General features: G+C 34.5%; 1 protein-coding gene across 3 annotated transcripts in view; it reads right to left on the bottom strand.

The window, feature by feature from the left end:
• cdc42se2 (CDC42 small effector 2) overlaps positions 1 to 15,198 on the bottom strand; it is a 62,524-nt gene that overhangs the window by 12,569 nt on the left and 34,757 nt on the right. For all 3 annotated transcript variants that reach the window (XM_087269798.1, NM_001159835.3, XM_087269799.1), the window contains one exon: positions 7,390 to 7,644. In XM_087269798.1, the coding sequence (XP_087125924.1) occupies positions 7,390 to 7,443 (54 nt within the window). In that variant the 5' untranslated portion in view covers positions 7,444 to 7,644. The remainder of the gene's footprint in view (positions 1 to 7,389; positions 7,645 to 15,198) is intronic.

Here is a 15,198-nt window from a genome sequence, read left to right as displayed (position 1 = left end):
ATAAAAGCAATTTTATTGTCATATTTATTTATTTATCCACTAAATAATCAGCAAAACATTAATGTCCGTCAATAAAAAAAAAAGGTGTTACCTTTTTTTTAAAATCAATATCACACTCCTGTACTCCTCTATTATTTGCAAAACATTGTTGATATCTTGTTTAGGCAGGTTAGACCATTTTTAGGCTCCCCCAGCACAATTCCATTGTGCTCTGCAGTATTAGCAGTGTGTTTCTATACTTGCATGTTTTTTGTAGGAATTTGGGGAACTTGAGCAGAAATTCACCATATGAGAATTAAATTTAAAGTATCACATGACTGCAGGTGAACATTCAGATTTGATTAAATCACACTGAATACATTTGCAAATAAATTATAATAAATAAATAATATAGTTTTTTTTTAACATGCTGCTATTTAACTAAGGGTGTTTCTAAATGGTATCCGGACAACTTTGACTAAACGTCTTGATCCACTTCAAATGATAAATACTCTATATATAAAGTATACACTCACCAGCCACTTTATTAGGTACACTAGTACTGGGTTGGACCCTCTTTTGCTGCCTTAATCCCTAGTGGCACATGCACATTCAACAAGGTACTGGAAATAAACTGGAAAGAGATTTTGGTCCATATTGACATGAATCACGCAGTTGCTGCAGATTTGTCGGCTGCACATCCTTGATCCGAATATTCCATTCCACATCCCAAAGGTGCTCTATTTGATTGAGATCTGGTGACTGTGGAGGCCATTTGACTACAGCAAACTCATTGTCATGTTCAAGAAACCAGTCTGAGATGATTTGCACTTTTTGACAAGGCAGGATATCCTGCTGGAAGTAGGCATCAGAAGATGTGTACACTGTGGTCATAAAGGGATAGACATGGTCAGCAGCAGTACTCAGGTAGGCTGTGGCGTTGACACGATGCTCAATTGGTACTAATAGGCCCAAAGTGTGCCAAGAAAGTATCCCCCTTACCACAACACCACCACCAGCCTGAATCGTTGATACAAGGCAGGATAGATCCATGCTTTCATGAAGCCAAATTCTGACCCTATCATCCAAATATCGTAGCAGAAATCGAGACTCATTAGACCAGGCTACGCTTTTCCAATCTGCTATTGTCCAATCTTGGTGAGCCTGTGTGAATTGTAGCCTCAGTTTCCTGTTCACAGCTGACTGGAGTGTCACCCGGTGTGGTCTTCTGCTGCTGTAGCCCATCCGCCTCAAGGTTTAACGTGTTGTGTGTTCAGAAATGCTCTTCTGTAGACCTCGGATGTAACGAGAGCTTATTTGACTGTTGACTTTATCTGTTGACTTTCTATAAGCTCTTACCCGTCTGGCCATTCTCCCCTGACATTTGCACCCACAGAACTGCCACTCACTAGATGTTTTCTCCTTTTCGGATCATACTCAGTAAGATGTGCGTGAAAATCCCAACAACTATGCCACGTCCAAAGTCACTTAAATCTCCTTTCTTCCCCATTCTGATGCTCGGTTTGAACTGCAGCAGATCGTCTTGACCATGTCTACATGCCTAAATGCATTGAGCTGCCGCCATGTGATTGGCTGATTAGAAACTTGCATTAACGAGCAGTTGGACAGGTGTACCTAATAAAGTGGCCAGTGAGCGTATATATCAGTGCATCAAAAATACTGTAGAAAAACAAATGAAAGTGAACTTAGTTAAGTGTGCTGTGTACGTGCTGTGTGAGGTGTGCTATTTATATGATGCTGTTGTGTGAGCGTGAGGTTACAGAGATCCTCGTTTCTCGTGGTTTCAGCACTCGTCACAGGACAGATGACAGCTCTTAATTAGGACACATACTTTTGCTCTGGGGAAAATGTGACCTAATTTAGTAAGTACCCATCTTCTTAAATTACACACAGATTCAAGATCAGCTGCCCTTATTCAATCTTATCAGCTGGAAAAATTTTGCACAAGTTGTTAAGCTATATATTTTGAAGGAGCCATATATTATTATATTTATTCATCTAGCAACTCCACCATGCAACTCGCTGACTTCTTCATCCATTTGTCATAACAGTTAGCCTACTCAGCGTCGCCCCCTGTGGTTGCAAATAACTGTACAAGGGCAAGAATGTCAAGTGTGATAGCCTCCGCAACTCGTGTCTGTACGTTAATAACTATGATGGTGGGTTTAGGCTTGGGGAAGGCGTAGACGTTAATAACTGATTGTTGGGGAAGGTGTAGACCTTAATAACGATGCTGGTTGGGTTTAGGATTGGGGAAGGTGTAGACCAGGGGTGTCCAAACTTGGTCCTGGAGGGCCGGTGTCCTGCATCTTTTAGTTCCAACCCCAATTAAACACACATGATCCAGCTAATCAAGCTCTTTCTATGTATACTAGACTTCCAGGTAGGTGTGTTGGAGAAGGTTGGAGTTAAAAAATGCAGGACACTGGCACTCCAGGACCGAGTTTGGACACCCCTGGTGTAGACCTTAATAACGATGATGATTGGGTTTAGTTTTGGAGAAGGTGCAGACGTTAATAACTATGATGATTGGGTTTAGGATTGGGGAAGGTGTGGACGTTAATAACTAGGATGGTTGAGTTTAGGTTTGGGGAAAGTGTGGACGTTAATAACTAGGATGGTTGAGTTTAGGGTTGGGGAAGGTGTAGACGTTAATAACTGTGATGGTTGAGTTTAGGTTTGGGGAAGGTGTGGACGTTAAAAACTGTGATGGTTGGTTTTAGGATTTGGGAAGGTGTGGACGTTAATAACTAGGATGGTTGAGTTTAGGTTTGGGGAAAGTGTGGACGTTAATAACTAGGATGGTTGAGTTTAGGGTTGGGGAAGGTGTTGACGTTAATAACTGTGATGGTTGAGTTTAGGTTTGGGGAAGGTGTGGACGTTAATAACTATGATGGTTGGGTTTAGGATTGGGGAAGGTGCAGATGTTAATAACTATGATGATTGGGTTTAGGATTGGGGAAGGTGTGGACGTTAATAACTAGGATGGTTGAGTTTAGGTTTGGGCAAGGTGTAGATGTTAATAACTGTGATGGTTCGGTTTAGGGTTGGGAAAGGTGCAGATGTTAATAACGATGATGGTTGGGTTGAGGTTTGGGGAAGGTGTAGACGTTAATAAAGATGATAGTTGGGTTTAGAGTTGTGGTAGGTATAGACATTAATATCTGTGATGGTTGGGTTTAGAGTTGTGGTAGATATATACATTAATATCTGTGATGGTTGGGTTTAGAGTTGTGGTAGGTATAGACATTAATATCTGTGATGGTTGGGTTTAGGTGTGGAGTAGGTGTAGACATTAATAACTGATGTACAGTGCCATTTTGCTGACCACATAGTTTTGACGTGAGTCTCCATAGCTTCAAGTTATGCCTCTAACGTACTACAAGTTACACCCCTAAGGCCCCTTCATGTTACGCCCCTGTCTTGCAGTCAGCAGCACCGGAGCACCTAGAGGAAACCCACGCCAACACAGGGAGAAATGCCAACTGACCCAGCTGGGACTGGAACCAGTGACCAGAATATTTTCCTTTTTATTGGACAGAATACAGAAACTCACCGTAAGTACATGTGAGCAAATGATAAGTAAATGATGGCAGAACTTTCCTTTTTGGGTAAACCATCTTTTTAAGGTCAAACTGGGCATCAGAATGGGGAAGAAAAAATGATGTAAGAGACTTTAAATGTGGAAGTTGGTGTAAGACAGACTGATTTGAGTGTTTCAGAAACCGCTGATCTACTGGGATTTTCACATAAAACCATTTATAGGGTTTTACAGAGAATGGTCTAAAAAGGATCAAATATCTGGCGAGTCAAAGGAAAATGACCAGACAAATCCAGCGGATAAAGACAACAGTAACTCAAGGTCTGTAGAAGAGCATCTCTAAACACACAACACACACGTCAAACCTTGTGACACTCCTGTCAGCTGAGAACAGAAAACTTGAGGCTACCTATATAAGTAGTATTACCTATAGCGAACCAATAAACTTTAATAAATGCTGTAGTATACTTTAACTTTTACTACAGTAAACTGTGGTGTATTGTAGTATAGGTTATAACAAATTTAGTAGAGTACTGGGTCATACCACAACAGATTAAATCAAGAACTTTACTATTCAGTAGTATGGTTCAAAACACTATTATTTACTTTAAGTTCAAGTAGGTGGAAATTGTTCACATTTGTAGTTATCAGATAAACCTATGACAACCCATAATGCTAATTCTTAGCCAACCAAGCTTCCTAAGCTTCTGTAATAACACAAATCTCAGAAATTCCTGGCGTGCTTTAGCTTTAAAGGGCCAAAGGTGGCAAATCTCTCAGCTTGTCCTTAGCACAGAACTTCAGTCGAACCAAACAACATATAACTGTATTACATTTACAAATCAAAATGTGAACAAACTAATTTTGATTAAACAAAATACTGCAGTTACATTTTGTTCTGTAATTCCTCGCTGGCTTTCATTTAACGACACTAGTCCACTCCTTACTAGTTTTCATGCTGGTCAGCCTTTCTTCACTGATGTGCAACAATATAAACACCTTCGAATAACAACATCCACACATTCTTCATCAGCAGCTTTCAGTGTTTCTTATGACTAATTGTTAACATTGGGTTCAATCATTAATGAAGTTTGAGGGTCTGATCTTCATAGCAGCAGAAAAAGTCATCAAATATACAGTTGAAGACAGAATAATATGCCTTCCTTTGATTTTTTTATTTCAATTTAAATTAAATTTTTTTATTTAAATTCAATTTATTTAAATAATTTCCAAATGAAGTTTAGCAGAGCAAGGAATTTTTCTCAGTATGTCTGATAATATTTTTACTTCTGGAGAAAGCCTTATTTGTTTTATTTCGGCTAGAATAAAAGCAGTTTAAAATTTTTTGAAACCCATTTTAAGTTCAAAATTATTAGCCCCTTTAAGCTATTTTTTTTGATAGTCTACAGATCAAACCATCATTATACAATAACTTGCCTAATTACCCTAACCTGCCTAGTTGACCTAATTAACCTAGTTAAGCATTTAAATGTCACTTTAAGCTGTATAGAAGTGTCTTGAAAAATATCTAGTCAAATATTATGTACTGTCATCATGACAAAGATAAAATAAATCAGTTATAAGAAACGAGTTATTAAAACTATGTTTAGAAATGTGCTGAAAAAGATCTCTCAGTTAAACAGAAATCGGGGGGATAAATAAACAGGGGGGGGGGGCTAATAATTCTGCCTTCAACTGTAAATGAAAATTTTAAAGTGATCATTTTGGCATAATTTTAACTTTTTAATCTTATAATTTAAAAAAAATTATCTCCTAATTATGATCTTTAAGGTCATATTATTTTCAAATTAGTAAGTTGTATTTTGTGTTATGTCATTTTATTTTTACTTTTTATCTTAAAAGAAAATATATTAAATATATTATAAATACATATTTTGAAATTAATATGTCATAAATAACTTATAAGGTTAAAATATTTATTTTCACTTTTTATTTTTAGAAATAGGACTTCAGTAGGTCATAAATAAAAATAGATGAAGAGTTAAGATGCAAAAACTTTTTTAATTCAATTTTCCTCTAAAATTAATATTTTTATCAGGCCCGTGTGATCAGTATGTTCAGTAATATCACTTTTTTGGGCAATTAATAAGTCCTTTTCCTGGTCTTTAATGGAAAATATCTCAACATAAACAAAGGAGGCTGAAAAAAATGTTCAGTTTCGATAAAGATTTCAGACTTTTTTATCATATTGAAGAATCTAAAGATTTTAACTGAACATATGAAGTTTCAAAATTACACTTCCCTAAGCACAAAAGAAAAAAAATACAATGAATGTCCTATGCTCAAGGAGACTTTTATTTGACCACAAATACACTAAAAACAGTGATATTGTAAATATCACAATTCATAAGAACTGATTTGCTCATTCAAAACTGTCTTTGATAACCATCAAAAGTTTATAATTATATTTTGTATACATACATACACTAACTGACAAAAGAACAAAATAATAAAACAACAAATAATAACTTGACTTCTAGTCGATCATTTGGTATCAGAAGTGACTTTTATGAAAGGCAAAGGCCTCTAGATTACGCTTATTTTACCACAATAAAATATGATCATGCCTTGATTTTTAATTATTTAGTTTGGACAGTAAGGTCTGACTTTGTCACTTAACAGAAATAACGTCCAGTATAGAATATAAAGTCATGGTGCAGAGGAAAAAAAGAGTTAATATTATGTATGACTCCCATGAGCATGGAGGTGTGCATCCATACATCTCTGCAATGACTCAAATAACTTAATAAAGTAATCTGGAACGGCAAAGAAAGCTCCCAGAGTTCATCAAGATCCTTTGGACTACACATCTATTTTGATGCTCATTTTGAGTATTAGTAGACTGTATGCTTAATATCTGTAGATACTGCTGCTAAACAGACATTTAACTGACTATAGGAAGCTCTGCAAGTACATGTCAACTTACACTAACCCTAACCCTAAGCTAACAGTCTACTTATAATCTAATTAGAACTAGTTGGCATGTAGATGTAACTTAAATTCAACAAACAGACTATAAGAATGAAGTGGGAACCATACCGGTCACTAAAGTGGACTACAAATACCATCATGCACCTCACACACTAGTTCCTGATTTCTCCTGATTACACACACACAGCTGATTACTCATCATAGACTGATAAGCTGCACTTTATATTCACCTCTCACACACACTTTGCTGAGTCTTGTTTTCCTGTAGCATTACACAGCGTTCTACTGTCTAGCTTTGCCTTGTTTCCTGACTCTTGCCTTGTTTCTTTTTGTTTTTCCACCTGTATCGACCTCTTTGCCTGTGACCACTGGGATGACGCTTTTGGATTTTCCTCATGATACTCTTTGGTCCTGTTTTGACCATTGCCTGCATGAATCTGAGTTATTAAACTGCATCTGGACCCTTAACTTCGTTGTATCCTGACATCCATGTTACAAACATAAAGAAAATACGAATATAAAGAAAACATTTAAGTAAAATTTGAATATTATTTCACAGTATTACTATTTTTTACTTTATTTTAATCAGGTAATTACTGGCTTGATGAGTATTATTAATTTTTTTGTGAAAAAAATTAAGTGTTTTTTAATTTAACAAAATGACTTGATATTGTATTCTAGCATATTTATGAACCTAACATAAAGTGAAATTGACAATGAAAACATCAAAACTGCATTGGTTTATAGTGGACTAAACATCACATAAGGATAATATGTAAACTATGGGTGTCTTATATGAAGCAGCTAACAATGAACTGAAGGGAACGGGAGCAAAAACAAACCAAAACAAATGTCTCTTCCTGGTTTGTGTGGTTTTGTATGATTATTTCTCTTACCGGCTGCGGCTGCTCGGCGATACAGCAGTTGAAGCACAACCAGAATTCACTCATGACTAGCAGACAGTCCTGACGTGCGGCTGTGCCCGTGGGCCCGCGGGGGCTCTGGGAGTCTGGACAGGGCACGTTTGGAAGATCCAGTCAGTGCTGAAAGCGGAGATGTTCAGTCTGAGCTGCTGGATTTAAGCAGGAATAGAGGACGCCAGAACAGATCCTGACTGGAAGCTTGTTTACGGCAGCGTTCAATTAGCAGACCTGCAGGACACCAGAAGATTCTGTCAGATCATTTACAGAAAGATAATAAACAAGCAGCTAATTTAAATGGTGATCATTTTGATTAAATGTTAATCAAAGGCGGCAACACCAAGGCTCCAAAAATACAAATTTATTCATTTAAAAAGGCTGACACAGAGCGTTTAATTATTTCTTCTGAACATAAAGTGTTCTGAACATTAATAGAACATTGAGTGAAGATTATGAACAGTTCTTCTGAACATGGGATCTTTTGCCTACTCCTTGCTGCCAGAGACTTGACAGCGCTTCTTCTCACAAATCTTATATATATATATGTATAAATAAAACACCCCCACCCCACTCCAGTAACATCAGTCTGTACCAGTCTGTATCTACCTATATTATATATAAGATGCAGGCTGTAGCTAGGTAGGTGGCAGGCTGCAGATAGGTAGCTAAGTGGCAGGCAGGGGCGGGAACAGCTTACCTTGGTTCTGGCCGGCGCGAGTTCCCTCCTAACACTTCCCGCCCGTCACAGAGTCTAACAAAGGGGCGGGGTGCGTGGTGACGTCACCGGCATCCCCGCCCCTTTGTTTACACGGCGGGCGGGGAATGCCAGTGACCGCTGTGTACGGATAGAATCAGCGGAGCGGGGAGCGCTCTCTCTCCCCGCTCCGCTGATTCTGTCAGTGTACAGCGGTCGGCGCGGGCCACAAAATATTGCACTGAGGGCCGCAAATGGCCCACGAGTTTGAGACCCCTGGTTTACAGAGATCTAGACACACTCTTTCTGATAACATTGCTGGCTTCGAAGCCACCTGGAAACCCTTCTTTAATTGTCCAAGGATAACAGTTTAAAGGTATGACCCTGGCATTGTTTGCAAGATCACCATATTGCTTATGCTCACAGGCCTGGAAATAAATGTGAAACATTTTTAAACTATGTGTTAAGCTGGAGGAATTGACTTAACAATGGTTTTAAAATCTTTTTTTTTCAGTCTTATGTCTATTTTTGTGTTTTGTTTGCCTTTTCTTTACAGTTGTTGTTGCTTTTTGTATTGGTCTGTGTTGCTTTAAGGTGAGAAATAAATACACACACACACACACACACACACACATATACAGTGGCGTAGCGCAAAATGCGGAGGCCCCCCTGCAGGGATCGCTGACGGGGCCCCCTGATGTAGTGGGGGGGGATACGTCATACGTCAATTTGCATATCACTGACGTCATCACGTTCTACCCTTTGTTTGTTTAACAGCCTATGGTTAATAAAGGGGTATTTATAATTGCACTACACTTTATATAAGCATGTTTAATTAACTAAATTTATTGCTGTTTGAATACAGTATGTCATTATAGATGTGTAACGTTAGTGAATGTGCAGTAATCTCTCATATGGAATAAACTCAGACAAGTTCAGAAACTAAAGTCACTAAAATATCTGTGATTGTGAACAAGAAAAGAATAAACGGTCCAAATAAATTGTTAAAATAAAGAAGTAGATCGGTTTGACTGTACAGGGGAAATACCTTCACACTGCTTGTGCTAAATCATTTATCGTCGTTACGCAGAGGGGTGATCTGCTCTCGGGCTGCAGGTGGGAGAGGCTGCTGTACGAGGACTGACTGGGCCGCCTGTCAGTGCTGTGAGGCGGGGGAGGGGCCGGCAGCATCACACGCAGCTCGTTGAGAAGAGTAGGGACGGTACAGTATGGACAAATGACAGTCTAAAAAAAAATCTCCAATAACACACAAAAAAGTCGCTAGATTTGTCGCTAGAGGGGGTCTGAAAAGTCGCCAAGTTGGCAACATTGGCGGCAAGCAATCAGAATGAAGTAGTCCACCGCTTGAGAGGTGTTCAGAGAACACAGACCTGTGAACTTTGGTTCCGACCACAGGTTTTCCCAAGAGTTTGATTATTGCGGTTGCCGGATTTTTAATTATTGAAAATCGCGACGACGCAGGGCCCCCTAATCATGCGGGGCCCCCCCACGGTGCGTGCCCTGCGGGCCCGTCTGCTACGCCACTGCACATATACATACATACATACATACATACATACATATAGTAAACAGACCTTAAATGCGCCAATTTTGCATTGGCATACAGTTCACCGGAAACGATTAACCCAGGTTACAGGCAAATTAAAAGTCCTATTAGCATGCTTCGGCATATACCCTACTACGACTAACACTGTTTGACATCCGCACCTGAGGAAAGAGGGCAGAAACTCCGCTTAGTGCTGTGTTGGAGTCATTAGTGTTCAGAGTCCACGTCTACACTCATTATTCCGCCTCACAGATTCAAAATTTAACACCAAACACACTTCATTAAACTACTGCAAGACCAACAATCTATGAGCTGAAGCACTATTATTAAGACCAGAAGCAAATGGAGGAAACATCTGATAGATATAAAATCACTGACTTCATTTCTTTTTAGAGACTGAAGAATTAAGGAAAGAAAGGAAACGGGTTTGCTGAAGTTCTGTCAGTAGGGAATGCTTCATTTGTCTTAAAAAGTGTTGACATTTTACTAATATACTAGAAAAGATAAGTATAATCACTTAGCTATCTATATAGCATTTCAATATGGTCATGTAATTGGCACATGAACATTTCCTGCTTATCAAACTGTTTCATTACTTTAACGAGGCAGTTCAGTCATAACTTCATGTTAAAAACAGCTATCATTTTATTTTACGCCAAATTACATTTCAATAAGGTTTTTGCAAATCAAGGTAAATATGATAATCAATATTTATTTATTTATATTTAAAATAAATTATTATTTTATTTCAAATTTTGTTATTGTATTTTGTTTAAAAAATAATTAAACAAGAAAGCTAAGCATGAACAAATTGATGCTTGTTTATGTCTCTCCGGTTTACAGTTTTTTTTAATCAGTGCACTCATGTGAAAGTGAAAAACATGGTGTAACACGGGGAAAAAGCAGGAAGAGTTCATAATAAACGGGAACTGATCATGAATATGAAAGAGACTGTAGTCCTTTATGAAGCAACAAGTGAATTAAAATCACAAAACTGACTTGATGTTTAGAATTCAACTAATGAAAAACAAAAACTGCTTATTGTGTGGTGTTACAGTATATTATATTATATTACAGTATATTATATATTACAGTATATTATATTATATTACAGTATATTACAGTATATTATATTATATATTACAGTATATTATATATTACAGTATATTATATTATTTATTACAGTATATTACATATTACAGTATATTATATTATATTACAGTATATTGTATTACAGTATATTATATTATTTATTACAGTATATTACATATTACAGTATACTATATTATATTACAGTGTATTCTATTATATATTACAGTATATTATATTACAGTTTATTACATTATATTACAACATATTACATTATATTACAGTATATTATATTATATATTACAGTATATTATATTATATTACAGTGTATTATTTATTACAGTATATTACATATTACAGTATACTATATTATATTACAGTATATTATATTACAGTATATTATATTATATTATATATTACAGTATATTATATTGTATTACAGTATATTATATATTACAGTATATTATATTATATTATATTATATTATATTACATATTACAGTATATTATATTATATTACAGTATATTATATTATATATTACAGTATATTATATATTACAGTATATTATATTATATTATATTATATTATATTACATATTACAGTATATTATATTACAGTATATTATATTATATATTACAGTTTATTATATATTACAGTATATTATATATTACAGTATATTATATTATATTACAGTATATTATATTATATATTACAGTATATTATATTATATTACAGTATATTATATTATATATTACAGTATATTATATATTACAGTATATTATATTACAGTATATTATATTACAGTATATTATATATTACAGTATATTATATTATATTACAGTATGTTATATTATATTACAGTATATTATATATTACAGTATATTTTATTACAGTATATTATATTACACTATATTATATATTACAGTATATTATATTACAGTATATTATTTATTACAGTATATTACATATTACAGTATACTATATTATATTACAGTATATTATATTACAGTATATTATATTACAGTATATTATGTATTACAGTATATTATATTACAGTATGTTATATTATATGACAGTATATTATATTATATTATATATTACAGTATATTATATTGTATTACAGTATATTATATATTACAGTATATAATATTATATTATATTATATGATGTTATATATTACAGTAGAAACATATCTGTCCTAAGAGTGTTGCTACAATTCACAATGCCTAATGCCACACACTCTGCTCCGTCTCTTCTAATCATTACGCAACGTTTGATCACAGTTTCTTCCAAATGAATCATTTGACCAGAGCTCCAAAAATGCAGATTCTGCATGTTTCCAAAATGTGCTATTCATCTGATTGTAGGCAAGGTGGTGGACACATGCGGCTACATCCTGTGCTGAAAAATGCTCCATCTTAAATATATGAGCCAAATGTCTATGGAGACGAACCGAGGAACAGAGCAGCTCTCTGTGCCGCGACTTCCGTTACTAAAATTAACAGCATTTTTTCAACAGCCTTTGATTCTTGTATTGATGTGACAGTGTCTGGTTTTCTCCACAGCCTCTTTTCATCTTAGTTTAATCCAGGAAAGATCTAAAAGTTGACAGGATGTGAGATCATTTCAGGCTGAACTTTATCCGCCACATGCTGAGCTGTAAAAACTATAGTAAATTACTGTGCAAACGACATCACAGTCATGTTAAATGTGGATAATTGTAAATGATAATGAAAATGTGGATAAATCTGACCGCCACACTGTAAAAAATGTTTGGGATTTCGACTGTAAAAGTGCCATGGTAAAAATACATAACCTGGTTAACAGTAAGTTATCCTAATATATACCGTGAATTGACTTTTCCCAGAATTCCCTGCCTGACACTTTACTTTTTATATATATGTATTTTTACATAACCATATGGTTGTGTTTTTGTCTATGTAACAAAGGATATGGTGTGTAGATGTTACACTGTAAAACCCAACAGTCAACTTTACCAAATAAAATGAGTGTAGTTAACTCGAAATTGACTAAAAATGTTAATATACTCATTTGAAAAGAGTTTTACTCAGTGTTAAAGGTAATTAAATCCCTCATTATGTCAACTTAAATGGAGTAAGTTCACAGTACTTATTGGGTTTTACAGTACTCAGTCGGTTTGGTTCCTTTCATTTATTGGGTTTTACTGTGCTCAAATTGCTTCTTTTACTCTAATAGATTGAGGGCGTACTCACACTATGCTTTCCGAACCCTGCCCAGGCCCGTTTCCCGGATCGTTTGAGAAGTGTAAAAAGTTTTTATGAGGTGTAATGTTAAATAAATTACTTTAAATTGACATTATGACATAATTTGCTGTAATTATGACTGAAAAAAATCTAAATCAACTTGTAGTTCTGATTTTGGGTGTAATTAATGAAGCTTTTTTCCTCATAGTTTCCTCATATTTTGACTATATGTTATAATTATGACAGCTATTGACTTTTTATGCCTGATTTGTTTATCTTACATGACAGCAATTGGCTTCCAAAGCTTACAAACCCCTAAAAATACGGCCAGTACTTAGAGTTCACATTATGACTGAATATAGGACAAGAGCATCTCCTTTTCCTCATGTAGGAAGGAAGATTTCGAGTAAGAATGCTGTTTTCCAGGGCAGGATGACAGAATGGGATGCAGACAGAAAGCAGTCCATTAGCGGTGAGCCACAAAGAGCAGCGGGCCATTGAAAGAGTCTGTCTGTCAGCAGAAGAAAGGCCTCTGTGTGAAGGGTTAGAGCAAAAGCCTTCACAATAAACTCCAGACCTGTTCCCAGGACATACACACCACACAATCTGATTCACACGTCACGCTCCATGCGCTCTATCACGTGCCAGAAAGCCAACAACAAATTATACTAATATATGCTTACTGTGATACTATTAAAAATTATAATATAATATAATATAATATAATATAATATAATATAATATAATATAATATAATATAATATAATATAATATAATATAGGGAAGCACCGATATTGAAAATTTCGACCGATATGATAACCGATAATTCTTTAGATTTATAGCTGATATTTTTAGCGGATATATAAATATATTTTTCATATATTATAGTTTTCAGCAAAATTGGAAACACATATAGTAAACTACTTATTTTATTATAAAACTTCAAAAAAATGTGGTTCAACCTGCAGAAACGATAATTTTCGGCTAAAAAATATCGGCCTAATTTTGACTGAAATTGATAACATTAAAAAGGCCATTTATCAGCCGATATCGATATGGTCACCGATATATATTGTGCATCTCAAGATATAATATAATATAATATAATATAATATAATATAATATAATATAATATAATATAATATAACATAATATAATATAATATAACATAATATAATATAATATAATATAATATAATATAATATAATATAATATAATATAATATAATATAATATAGGGATGAATCAATATGAAAATTTTGACCGATATAGTTTTGTAGATTTGTTGGCCGATAGTCGATATTTTAGCAGCTAAAAATTTATATTTTATAATTTTTCTGCATGATTACAAATACATACAATAAAAAACTGGTTTCATTTTAAAACTTAAAAAAAGTTTGAATTGATTTATTTTACTATTCTTTCCTATAACAAACTTTCTTTTATATAAATAAAATTGACTGCCTGACAAGAAAAGACATGAAAAAAGCAACCAAGTCACATATATATATATATATATATATATATATATATATATATATATATATATATATTACCCAAAAATACCAGTAAAATAATAAAACAGTGGCAGGCAGCGAGCAAATTAAGTGGTTTAAAATGCGAACAAAATAATTTATCGGTTTAAAAACCTCAGCCTAATTTTATTGTCGGACCAATATCGATAGCATCTAAAATGGCATTTATCGGCCGATATCAGTAGTGCCACCAATATTTTGTCCATCCCTAAATAATATGATCAAATAAAATATAATAAAGGGATGCACAAATATGAAACTTTGACTGGTACGATAACAAATAAATCTAGATTTGGAAGCAAATAGCCGATATTTTAGCAGATATATATTTTCGCATTTTTCTACATGATTGCAAAAACAAAAAACAAACACATACAGTGAACTTCAGTAAAGTTTGCACTGATCTTTGAACTTTTTTAATCAACTTCTCTTTTCTATAGCAAACTTTCTTTTAAAATCAACTGCCTGACAAAAAAAAAAAACATAAATAAAGCAACTAAGTCACTATATATTACCTAAATTCAAAATACCAATAAAATAAAAAAGCATAAATTATCGGCTTAAGAATATCAGCAAATATTGTGTTATCAAACTGATAATGATAACAATAAAAATGGCATTTGTAGTTCCAATATTGATATGGCTGCTGATAAATTGTGCATCACTAAATACAATC

The sequence above is a fragment of the Danio rerio genome, chromosome 10, assembly GCF_052040795.2.
Source record: "Danio rerio strain M-AB ecotype USA chromosome 10, GRCz13ab, whole genome shotgun sequence".
Classification (NCBI taxonomy): Eukaryota; Metazoa; Chordata; class Actinopteri; order Cypriniformes; family Danionidae; genus Danio; species Danio rerio.
The sequence above is the reverse complement of the archived record's forward strand: the minus strand, read 5'-3'. Positions and strand labels throughout refer to the sequence as shown.